The 12,376-nt window shown below is 46.4% G+C and overlaps 1 protein-coding gene across 1 annotated transcript in view; it reads left to right on the forward strand.

Annotated features, from left to right (window-relative positions):
* ALK (ALK receptor tyrosine kinase) overlaps positions 1-12,376 on the forward strand; it is a 694,610-nt gene that overhangs the window by 371,714 nt on the left and 310,520 nt on the right. Inside the window, exon 4 of the mRNA XM_021087669.1 lies at positions 5,176-5,377. Coding sequence (XP_020943328.1) covers positions 5,176-5,377 — 202 coding nt within the window. The remainder of the gene's footprint in view (positions 1-5,175; positions 5,378-12,376) is intronic.

Consider the following 12,376-nt stretch of genomic DNA (forward strand, 5'->3'; position numbering starts at 1 on the left):
AATGTTAAGGAACCTAAAGTTGTTGCAGCAACAAATAGCACTGTGATCATATTATTTAGAATCATGAAAGTACCATCAAAATAAATTAGAAATCCTTAAATATAATTTTTTGGGACTTGGTGAGAGGAGCATTATTTGGAGATAGTTTTTTAAAAATTATTGTCATGAGCGATTCTAAGTTAGTTGACTCCTTGCCACATGTATAAATTACTTCGTTTTCTTTTTTTTTTCTTTTTTTTTTTTGTCTTTTGTCTATTTAGGGCCACACTTGTGGCACTGGTTCCCAGGCTAGGGGTCAAATTGCAGCCGTAGCTGCTGACCTGCGCCACAGCCATAGCAGTGCGGGATCCAAGTCACATCTGCGACCTACACCACAGCTCACGGCAACGCCAGATCCCCAACCCACGGAGCAGGGCCAGGGGTGGAACCCACATCTTCATGGATACTAGTTGGATTCGTTAACCATTGAACCACGACAGGAACTCCCTAAATTACTTTGATTTTTAAAGTCATTGAGTACCTGCCATGTGGCAAGCATTGTTATATACAAGACATTTAGAGGTGATACCAGCCCTATAGCAGAAGCATCTACAGAAACAAATGATGCTAGGATAGGAGCCCTTCCTGGGGATGTATTTGTAAATTGAAAGACAGGAAGCAGGACAGGGAAGCACGGTTCATGGAGTATTTGGCCAATTGATTGAAACTGTTTGTATAGAAGCCTCATAGAGGTGAATTAGGAGAAGAAGTCTTTAGGACTTAGGGGCTTGGAAACTTGATATGTTTTCTTTAGACCAATAATATTCTAGGCAGGCAGATAAAATTACTGACAGTTTGGAGCTCTAAGTGTCCTCAGAGAGACTCTATCCAACCGTTTCATTTTACAAAGAAAGGAACCTCGGTAGTGGCAGAGCCAGGACTCAAATTCAGTCCTTTTGATTCCAAGTTTAGTGATAGATAAAAGGAGCTCCAGACTAAGACACCTCTCAAAGGAGAAAATCAGCATTCATCACATACCTGCTAAGGGCCAAGCACTATACTGGCTACTCCATGCATGTGATTTAATTTAATTTAATCTCCACAACAGCCATATGAAGTAGCTCTTCCCACATTAAATCTGAGAAAACTAATGTTTAAAGAGCTTAAATAATTTGTATAAAGCCTAGAATCAGATAGAGATAGAGCCTGAATATGAAAGAGCCCGTCTGATCTCAAGATTCATGCCCCTTGGTATCTGACTCACGATTTGAGCCCTGCTGGCTGAGACGAGAGTGACAAATCCCTATGTTGGTGACCAGAGGTAAAAATAATAACCATTTCATATTTAATCATCGAACATATCAACACAATCCAGTAATAAGGAAACCATGGTTGTGGCACCGTGTAAGCAGGGCTCTTTGATCTGCTCCTCCACCCCCCCATGGCCCACTCTGGGGGAAGGTCTGTGAGCTGCCAGGCCATCCTTCTTAATTAGAAGAGACCCCAGGAGCCTTCTCATAGCCCCAAGCTATTCTGAGCAAAATAAACAGGAAAAGGGAAAGTGAGAGAGAGGGGAGATAAATTCTCACTGACTTTAAAAGATTTATACTGACAATATTCCAAGGAACTTATGAAATGGATTTTTTCCTTTTATTTTATTTGGGGGGAGGGGTGTAGAGGAAAGCTGCTGATGAAGAGTTAGCTCTCAACCATGGAGTTCCATTGAGAGTGAAAATACTTTAAGCTCAGTCTTTTATTGATAGTCCAGTTGCACAAAATAAAATTCATATAAACATCATCTCACATATTAGAACTGGAAAAGTAATCCATCTTCCAGTCAGCTTTGAAAGAGTCTCATTATTGAGGTACTGAATCACAAGGACAGAATTTACATGTGTTTCCTCACACAGAAGGGAGGGACAGTGGTCCAGGAAGAGCCCCAAGCTCCAGCAACTTCAGCTTGATTTGCTCCTGCCAGGAAAGAGAGTTTCCCAGGGTTGTGTGTGTGCATGCGTGTGTGCACATATGCTCACATGTGTGTAATCTTCCTGAGAAGAAGAGGGGCACCTCAGTTATTGTGCCCACACAAAAACTGAGTTTCAATCCAACTTTTTGCCAACTAAAAACATCAGATTAGTACCTCAGACCAGAGCGCAATTGTTGCCCCTTATGTGTAACATGCATGGCTTCATCCTTACCCCAAAAAGTGCCCCCAAAGTGTCTGTAGCAAGACTGTGCCCCCAAAGATGCTTCCAGGGCTCTCACATGCTCTGAGCAGATACACCCTAACCTAGTGTTGGAAATCCCAGTCGATCCCAGAGTCTGTCTGTAACAGGCACCTTTGCTTACAATGGTAGCATTCCAAGCATATCAAATTTGCATTAATTCACGTCCTTACCTAGTGTGGACTAGTGGTGGAAGACGAGATTGGGTCAGTATTGATTCCGCCCTCCACCATATCAGATTAATCTTCTGAAAGCACCACTCTGATGATGCCCCTATCCTGCTCAGAAACCCCTTCTGGCCCCCTGTGGTCCACAAAATAAATCTAAACATCTTTAGCCAAAATGAAATGTTCTCCGTGATCTGGTCCACACCCTCTGCTCTTCCTTATTTTCAAGCTTCTCTTCGTGTGCCCTACTCTGCAGCCAAATGGCACTACATATTTTCGACATTTCTGCCTTTATTCCTCTTCCTCTCAACTCCTACACAGTTATTTTTGCCAATATCTTTGTTTTTCGCTCCCTTTAAGACCCAGCTCAAAGGTCATCTTCTTTATGAATCTTCCCAACTGAGCCTGATGTCTCTTTCATGGAGCCTCCCAAAGTGCTTTATCTGTATGTGCCTTATGACTCTATAACCTCTACTTTTGATTAAAGTTAGTGCAGACATCTTATCACCCCTACAGGGCCTGAGTTCCTTGATGGCCAGAACTGTGTCTGGCTCATGTCTCTGTCTCCAGGGGAGAGCCAGTAGGCATCCAGTAAATGAAATTTGAGGGAAGAAAGGGGTGAGTAAGGAAGCCAGTGAACAAATGGATTTGATTCGGTACTTCTCGGCCTGCCTCTCTCTCTTCCCATCCCTCTGAGTTCCTGAGATTCACAACTTGGCCACAGGGTCCCTCGATCACATTTTCAGATAATGAATACAGTGGGACTGTGGGAAAGAAACAAGGAAAAAGAGCACTGGTTAGGAATCCAGAGACCTGGATTCAAATCTAGACTTCCAAGTTAAACAAGTCATTTCCCTAATCTGACCTTCAGTCGGCTTCTTGAGAAAAGCAGGGGTGTTAGATTAGATTGTAGTTAAGTCCTTTCTGAGTCTTTGACTTTAATGCCTTTCTTTTACCTCATGACACGAATGGCTCCCCCACTGTAAAACTGGCTAATAATATAGATTATTTACTGAGGGTCACAGAGCGCTTTTCAAATCCCACATGCCATGCGGAAACTTCCCAGCAGTTAGAGAGGGTTCAGTTTCCAGTACCGACGACCTATGTCCCCAGTTCAGCTCAGAAACCGTCTCAGGCTGACCTCATCCCGAAGTCACATCTCTCTACTCCCAGAATGAGGTCCTCCTTAGCACAGTAGGCCACATGTCAGTCTCATAATCTACTCCCAGAATATTGTAACTCTCCAAATTCCTGACACAATATGTGTCTTGGAAATGGCTTTGCTTCTGGTAGGAATCCCCTTCTTTCACCTGCATCCTTCACTATGGAAGGTCAGTTGTTCATTTGCCTACTGGATAATTTGGGTTACCTGCAGAAGGAGACTAATTCAAAGTGCTGGGGGTAGTTTAAGAAGGCTGAGCACTCATTAGCTCATTTCCACAGGAGGAGTCGGGGATCTTGTTGGAATAAGCTTTCACTGCAGAAGGACGAATATCTAATGGTCCAAAACTTCAGTGCAGAAGTAGGCAAGTAAAATTAATGCATCCGAAGGAATACCAGAAACAATAAAATGGTGCAGTGCTTTTATGCTGACAGTAATCCCCATGAATACAGCTTTCTTGTAGGTCACTTGGCCTGTGCTGCTGGAATTAGGCTTGGCTTGCCACAGGTGTGGCACCAGGAGGGTTTTGTAGGGCTCTCCTCATGAATACTAGTTGCAAGTTCACATGATTCATAGACTCAGGAGCTGAAATGGATCTTAAGAAATTATTGAGTTCAGCCCACCCTTCCTATTCCATTTTACAAACGAGGAAACTGAAGCCAGAGAAATGTAATGCTTTGCACAAGATCACTTAGCTAGTAGGCAAAGGAGCTGGAACCGTAATCTTAACTACCATGTAAGAAGTGACCCAAATAAGTCACCCACCTCTCAAGGAAAACCTTGAACTGGTCATAACTATTTGAGAGCCTAGAGCCAACCCCTACATTCCTGGGAATCTCTGAATTGTCCAGAGGATGTCAGTTGAGTCATTCAAGTCAGCTTGAATGTGATATGGAGAACTCAGGTCAGTTTTAATTTAACTGTGACCTGCAGGGTGGCCTGAGATGCCCCAGCTTGTCCTGGTTTGTGAGATGTAGAGAAACATGGAGGTTCAGAAGATGGACCTGACGTCCTGGATCCAGTCGGAGCACATTTAGGGAGGGAGGGACATTCTCTAGGCTGTCTTCCTTGACCAAGAACGTCTTAGCGCCTAGTGGGTTTCTGACTCATGCCACTCTCCGGGGATTAAATAATCCCTCCTGTCCCTCTCCTGTTTCCCCTGGGACTTTGTTAGTTGTGCCTCCTAGCTGGCAAAGAATCTGTGGGTGCTCATCTCTGCTTTAACTTAGAAGACAGCCAAAGTCAAATAATTGATTATTTTATAAGGATGCTACCCCTTTACCTAAAACTGGGTAATGTGCCTTCCATGATTATTTCACATAATCCTCACAAACCTTGAAGTGGAAGTTTGCATTCCCATTTTACAGGTGAAGAACCTGGGACTCAAGGACGTGAAGCTCGTAAGTAGGGGAGCTAAGGTGAGAACCTTCAGCTACCTGATGATGAAGCCCAAGTCCCAGGTCACTGTCCTCTTGTCTCAGGCTTTACTTTTTGAAGACAAACCTAAGAGAAGGGCAGGAGGGCTGGGCGTGTGCAAGGAAGGTGAGAAAGGCCTCCAGCATCACTGACTTAAATCCTGCAGAGCTGATGCAGGTCCTCCCCCCAGACACATTGCAGAGTCACTCTCCCTGTCTCTTGGCAGGCGCCTTCCTCCTCCTCAACACCTCGGCCAACTCCAAGCACACCATCCTGAGCCCGTGGATGAGGAGCAGCAGTGAGCACTGCAGGCTGGCCGTCTCGGTGCACAGGCACTTGCAGCCCTCTGGGAGGTACGTCGCCCAGCTGCTGCCCCACAACGAAGCTGGAAGAGAGATTGTCCTGGTACCCACTCCAGGGAAGCATGGGTAAGTCCTTCCCCGTGACTCCAATCCACTATATAAAATGAAATTTGGCTTTCTAGTGTCTATGATATTCTAGTGTATATGATATCTACTAGTGTCTATGATATCTACTTAAAACTCACAATCACCCTTTAATAAGTAGAGTCCAGATTGAGCCATTACTGCTAATATTCCCTGGGTGGTGTCTCAGGCACTGATCTGGGGGCCCCTTTGGCTGCCCAGGCTGGCAATCCTTCCAGAGGCCAGAGGACCAGCTGGCAGGGTGGGCATTTAAAGAGTAGGTATTAAAGATATTCGTTTCCAAAGTCCAGATGGAGCCAAGAAGAAAAAAGCCAAGGGGAGTGTTAAAAGGCCAAAATGAAAGTAATTTAATATGCTGGAAACTGAGTTTTACCAGAAGAATTTTGGCAGGAAGGGAAAGAGCAAACTGTTGTTAGAGTAGGTCAGAGATGCCACAGTGGTGCCAATTCAGTAGAGGAACAATGTTTGTCCTAGGACCTCTAAGGCTTCCACGACACTGAAGCCACACCCAGCACCCATATCAGCGGAGTCCTTTCAGCTTCCAGGAGACTCACTTGCTTCCTCAGTGATCCATCAGGCTTCTAGAATAGTGACACCAGAAAGTAAACTTTAACACGGGCATCTGTGTGCCCGCCTTTTTTCTCATTCCATAAGACCTCAGTTTTAAGCCCCCCCCCATATGATAATCAACAAAGGTGAGAGATCTTTCTTCGTGGCATGTTTGCTGTAGAGACCTCAATTTCTGGTTGAGCTTCAGCTTAGCTTCCTTCTAAGAAAATACTTTTCCAAGGGGCTTCACATGAACGATGCTGTTACCCACCCCCACGCCCATGGTGTACTGGGTCAGCGGAGAGACCCTGCCAGCTGCCGTGCCAATAAAGCTGCACGGCCTCCTTACCCATTTCTTGAAAGTCTGCATCCCACTCCCCTGCTACCGGCCCATCTGTATTTAGCTGTTCTTCAGTGAACTACAAGCTGCTGCAATCCCAGCAGGAGTGAAATTTGGCTTCAGAAAGCATGCGCTCCTCATACCTAAACTCATTTCCATCTTCTTGCTCTGAAATGTCTCATTGGACTGGCTGGGAGGGGCCCAGCCACCAAGTGTGTCTTGCTCTGTTCACCAGAAATCAGAAAGGTCAGCTGTCTGAGCTGCCTACCATTAGGGATGAGCTGCCTTCTGATGGCCAAGCCTTCCTCCAGCATGCCCCACCTTTCTAGTGAGAAGCCCAGATGGCAGGGCCTCCCATCTATGGGTGGGGCTGGTAGTGGCCCCGGCTGCAGTGCCACCTATAGGTGTATGCCCAGCCTCACGAGCTGTTTGTTTTGACTTCTGCTCAACATTCCTGCCACCAAGCCTGGCAGAGACCAGAGGGCACTGCCCAGGGCTGCTGGGACTTCAGACAATCAATCTGTTGAGGTGCTGGGGGTGGTAGGTATACTCATCGACGTTGGGGGGGGCAATGGAGTTTGGGGTCTCCCTGAAAGGCAGGCTAAGAATGTGCATGCACATGAGGAGACAAGTGCCTCAAGATGCTAGTACTTCCTAAGCAGTAGGGCCTGGCCTGGTCTCTGTCTAGCATGGTCAGGAAGGTGATAGCTCCTCGGCATGACTAGCCATGGGGGCTTGCAGAGTTTTCCCTCTTTATCTTCCTGTGTTCATAACTACCAAGTGATTTCCCATTTAACAGACAGGAAAACTGAGACAGAGGAAATAGGAAGCCAATTTAATAGTAGCCTAAATTGGACTCCAGTTCTCCCATTTCCTCATGTGTTCTCTTTCTGGGAAACCAGCAGCTTCTCAGCAGGAATTTAGGTGGAAAGGATGGGGTGAGGAAAAAGGAAATGGAAGGTAAAGGAACCTTGCCAAAGAGATGATCTAGATCCTTTAAAGACTCAGGGAGCATAAGATGGCAGCCTTCCCTCTACGTGTGCTAAGAACAAGGAGACCAAGACCTCATGGTGTGGGAGGCTAGGAGCTTCCCCTGAGGCTGCCATGGCCGCCAGTCTCCATGTCCACCGCACCAGCCAACGCATTTTCTTCCTAAGGTGACTCTTCCATCACTAGAGATGGCCATGCCCCTGAAGGATGGGAGCTGAGGCAGGAGAGAGGGAGCAGGGGTGCTGGGCAAGCCCTCTGACCTGATGGGTTTCCTAAAGCTGCCCCTGCATCTTTAGGGGCTTTGCCTTGGGCCAGGCTCTGTGCATCTCATGAGGAGATGTTCTCCCCTAGCTCTGGCAGAGCCATCTTGGAGTTCGCTGATGAGCAAGAGTGACTCTGATTCAAATTAAAGATGCCTAAGCCAGCCTCCCCACCTCCAACGAGATCATCATGGCGAGGGTAGAAGGTAGCAGCTGAAGGGGCAATCCTTAGACTGCTCTGCTGCGGGAGGAGCTCTGCTGCCTGGGTCCTGGCCAGCTGCAGGACACAGGCACTCGTCCAGCAATTTAGAGAGGGCTGGCTATGTGTAAGTTATTGGATCTGGTTGCTCATCCACGGTACTATTGACGTCTGGTGACAGTTCTTTTCGTGGACACTGTCTTGACCACGGTCTCAGGGTCCCCAAGCCTCTACCCACTAGATGCCAGTAGCACCTCCCCTGTTTGTGACACAAAAATGTCTCCAGACTTTGCCAGATATCTCCTGGAGAGCAAAACTGTCCCACTGAGAATCACTGAAAACATAAATAGAGCATTTTAGAGCAAGGAGAAGCCCTGGGATTTACTGCTTCAACCATGTCAGCTCAGAGGTGTGGAAACTGAGGCAGGAAAGGTAAGGGATTTGCTGTATATCACGTGAGGAGGGTCAGCATCTCGTAGGTAGGCAGGTGCCATGAGCCCTACGCTCAAATGCTTGTGCCAGACACTGTGCTGGGCTCTGGGTTTCACAGCCACTGAAAGCCCCATCCCTACCTTTTGTTACCATTAATTACCCACATCCTATATGCCCTAGCCAGTCACTGCTGTGCCCCCTACATGCATTTCCTTTTTCTTTTTTCTGTCTTTTTGTCTTTTTTTTTTTTTTTTTTTTGGTCTTTATCTATTTTATTTTATTTTATTTTTTTTCTTTTTTCTTTTTTTTTTCCCCACTGTACAGCAAGGGGGTCAGGTTATCCTTACATGTATACATTACAATTACATTTTTCCCCCACCTTTTGTTCTGTTGCAACATGAGTATCTAGACAAAGTTCTCAATGCTATTCAGCAGGATCTCCTTGTAAATCTATTCTAAGCTGTGTCTGATAAGCCCAAGCTCCCGATCCCTCCCACTCCCTCCCCCTCCCATCAGGCAGCCACAAGTCTTTTCTCCAAGTCCATGATTTTCTTTTCTGAGGAGATGTTCATTTGTGCTGAATATTAGATTCCAGTTATAAGTGAAATCATATGGTATTTGTCTTTGTCTTTCTAGTTCATTTCACTCAGGATGAGATTCTCTAGTTCCATCCATGTTGCTGCAAATGGCATTATGTCATTCTTTTTTATGGCTGAGTAGTATTCCATTGTGTATATATACCACCTCTTCCGAATCCAATCATCTGTCGATGGACATTTGGGTTGTTTCCATGTCCTGGCTATTGTGAATAGTGCTGCAATGAACATGCAGGTGCATGTGTCTCTTTTAAGTCGAGTTTTGTCCGGAGAGATGCCCAAGAGTGGGATTGCGGGGTCATATGGAAGTTCTATGTATAGATTTCTAAGGTATCTCCAAACTGTTCTCCATAGTGGCTGTACCAGTTTACATTCCCACCAACAGTGCAGGAGGGTTCCCTTTTCTCCACAGCCCCTCCAGCACTTGTTATTTGTGGATTTATTAATGATGGCCATTCTGATTGGTGTGAGGTGGTATCTCATGGTAGTTTTGATTTGCATGTCTCTTATAATCAGCGATGTTGAGCATTTTTTCATGTGTTTGCTGGCCATCTGTATATCTTCTTTGGAGAACAGTCTATTCAGGTCTTTTGCCCTTTTTTCCATTGATTGATTGGTTTTTTTGCTGTTGGGTTGTATAAGTTGTTTATATATTCTAGAGATGAAGCCCTTGTTGGTTGTATCATTTGAAACTATTTTCTCCCATTCTGAAAGTTGTCTTTTTGTTTTCTTTTGGGTTTCCTTTGCTGTGTAAAAGCTTGTCAGTTTGATGAGGTCCCATGGGTTTATTTTTGCTCTAGTTTCTATTGCTTTGGGAGACTGACCTGAGAAAATATTCATAATGTTGATGTCAGAGAGTGTTTTGCCTATGTTTTCTTCTAGGAGTTTGATGGTGTTCTGTCATATATTTAAGTCTTTCAGCCATTTGGAGTTTATTTTTGTGCATGGTGTGAGGGTGTGTTCTAGTTTCATTGCTTTGCATGTTGCTTTTTGTCTTTTTAGGGCCGCACTACGGCACATGGAAGTTCCCAGGCTGGGGACCTAATCTGAGCTGTTGCCGCCAGCCTACACCATAGCCACAGCAGTGCCAGATCTGAGCTGCGTCTGTGACCTACACCACAGCTCATGGCAACGCCGGATCCTTAACCCACTGAGCGAGGCCAGGGATCAAACCTGCAACCTCATGGTTCCCAGCCAGATTTGTTTCCACTGCACCACGACAGGAACTCCCATTTTCTTATTTAATACTCAAAAACACAATGAAGCAGGCTCTGTATCATCTTACATTTCACAGATGGGGAAATTCAGTCAAGCCAAATAACTTGGCCAAGTTTACTGGCTAGACAAGGTGGAGGGGTCTGAATGAATCTAACCAGCCTGACTTCAGACTCTTTTTACCCATTGCTAGAAGAGCTGAGTTGGATCACTGCAGTGCAGCAGAAAAGTTATTACGCTGTGAATTAAAGCCCTGAGTTTAACTCCTAGTTCACTGTTCACTTGTCAGTTCAGTGAACACGTATTGGGTACTTTGTATTTGTTATGACCATAGAGGTGCTGGGGATGCAGAAGCCAGCCTTTGATGGCCCATGAAAGCCTGTGGCATGAATGAGCTCTGTGACTTCAGGCAGATTCCATCCCCTCTGAACCAGAGTTTCCCTGTCTGTAAAGTGGGGGTGTTGATGCCAGTCCCACTCATGTGGTCATGTGGGCTCAAGGCAATTAAGGCTGCGAAGGGTTTTGCATCCTCTCAGCAGGATGCAAACCTCAGATGCCGTAACTGCCAGAATCTGCTCTGCTCTGCTTAGAATTTGGGATCACAAAGCATTGGGACTTGTCTGCTCTCTGATTACGGTTTCAGTGCCAGTCTCAGAAATCTTTTGGGTTTGAGATCCTCAGCAGTTCACCTCCCTGGAAGCTCATCCCCTGTCATATCAGAGATGACCCCAGCAGCACACTAGTGCACTGGCTTCTTCTCAGAATGGAGCATGGTGGTTTAGGGACTGCTTTCGGGAAAACGGCATTTGGCATTTAGAGTAACAAGAGAGGAAGTTGTCATGACAAAGTCAGCTGGGGAGAGCCTGACACAGAAGGACAAGTTGGAGGCCACCATGTCCCTGGAAACCACTGAGTTATAAGCACATAGTGCAGGGCTGGGGGAGCAGCAGCCTGCGTGGTGGTGGCGCTGGAGGCAGGGAAGGCAGTTGGGGAATCCCAGCAGCTGCTCCCTTCCTGCTTGCCTGCAAAGCACCGCATGCGTGCCTGAGATCTGAATGATTCACAGAGCGTGAGCGCCTGAGTCTGCCAAGGCAGCCTGGCCTTGCCCGCAGTCTCCCATGGGACAGCAGACGAGAGTGCCCAGCCTGCTCATCTGCTCATCTGCCCGGCCAGAATGACCACAGCAACAAGGAAACAGAGAAATGAGCTGTTGCACAGCTCAGCCCCCTGGCTGCAGAATCCAGCGGGCCACCAACATCTTAACTAGAAATTAGAGGCCACGAATTTCCATGAGTTGAATGATCGATAATGATACCTATGTAATACGATGAGTATGAAATGACATAAGTAGGATGGCTCACATTGTGCCCAACCGTAGTGGCTCTGTAATGCATGCTAGATCCTTCTCAGTTCATACATTCATTTAACAGCCATGGATGGAGTTCCTCCCGTATAATAGGTGCTGGGAATACACAGCTGGGAATACATAGGCTGTATATTCACAAGGAGCATCCAGTCCAGTAAGGAAGACATAACTAAAATTAAGCAACAGCACATGCTTGTGCAGATGTTTTTAAATTTGCGCCACAAAATTTTAAGAGGCTGAGCAAAGATTGCTGGCCTGCAAAGCCAGTGCAGGCAGCCCAGCTCCTCCTTCTGCCTCCCCGCCCTTCTACTAAAAGCTGTTTCAGAATGAGCAGTCCAGCAGCACTGGCAGTGTGAAATCTCGCCTTCCTGGACTCAAAAGCACAAGCTCAAGGATTAGCGGTGTCTTGGGCTCTAGGAGGGCCTCTGCAAGACTCCCTCGCAGACATCCGTCACAATCTTCCTTTCAGTGCGCACGCCCTTCTCCTGCCGCCGCGGGGATCTGGGGACTTTATTATGTGTGACCAGAACTGCACAGTGCGTGGAGGGAAGAATTGGGCCTTGAGGGGATAGAAGTTGCCAATCATTTGAATTACTAATACTTGAAAAGGTGTTTTAAACCTAAAGGATTTGGCGATACCCTAGCTTGAGCCAAGATAAGCTGCTAGGGCTTTTTCGCAGCATAAGCAAAGCTCATTCAAGAGGGTGGAAGAGAAATAAGATTCTTCCCACTCCAAGTTTCACCTTTCTGTAGGCTCTTAACCCCTACATTCAGAGACGTGCGTTCCATCTGCCCCTTTGATTTTCTGACGGGCAAACCCAAAGCCTAGAGGCCTCCTGAGACACGATGATGGTCAAAGTGCAGGCTCCTGGCAAAGCCAGGACTCATGTCCATGTTGGACCCCAGACCCCAATCCTGTGCTCTCATCTGTCTCCCAGCTGAACAGCTATGTCAAGAAATTCTCAAACTCACTGCCCTTAAGTGAAAATCTGCAGCCTCTTCCCAGGAGAGGAAAAAGCCATGTCTGTTCTGGG

Source organism: Sus scrofa, chromosome 3, assembly GCF_000003025.6.
Source record: "Sus scrofa isolate TJ Tabasco breed Duroc chromosome 3, Sscrofa11.1, whole genome shotgun sequence".
NCBI lineage: Eukaryota > Metazoa > Chordata > Mammalia > Artiodactyla > Suidae > Sus > Sus scrofa.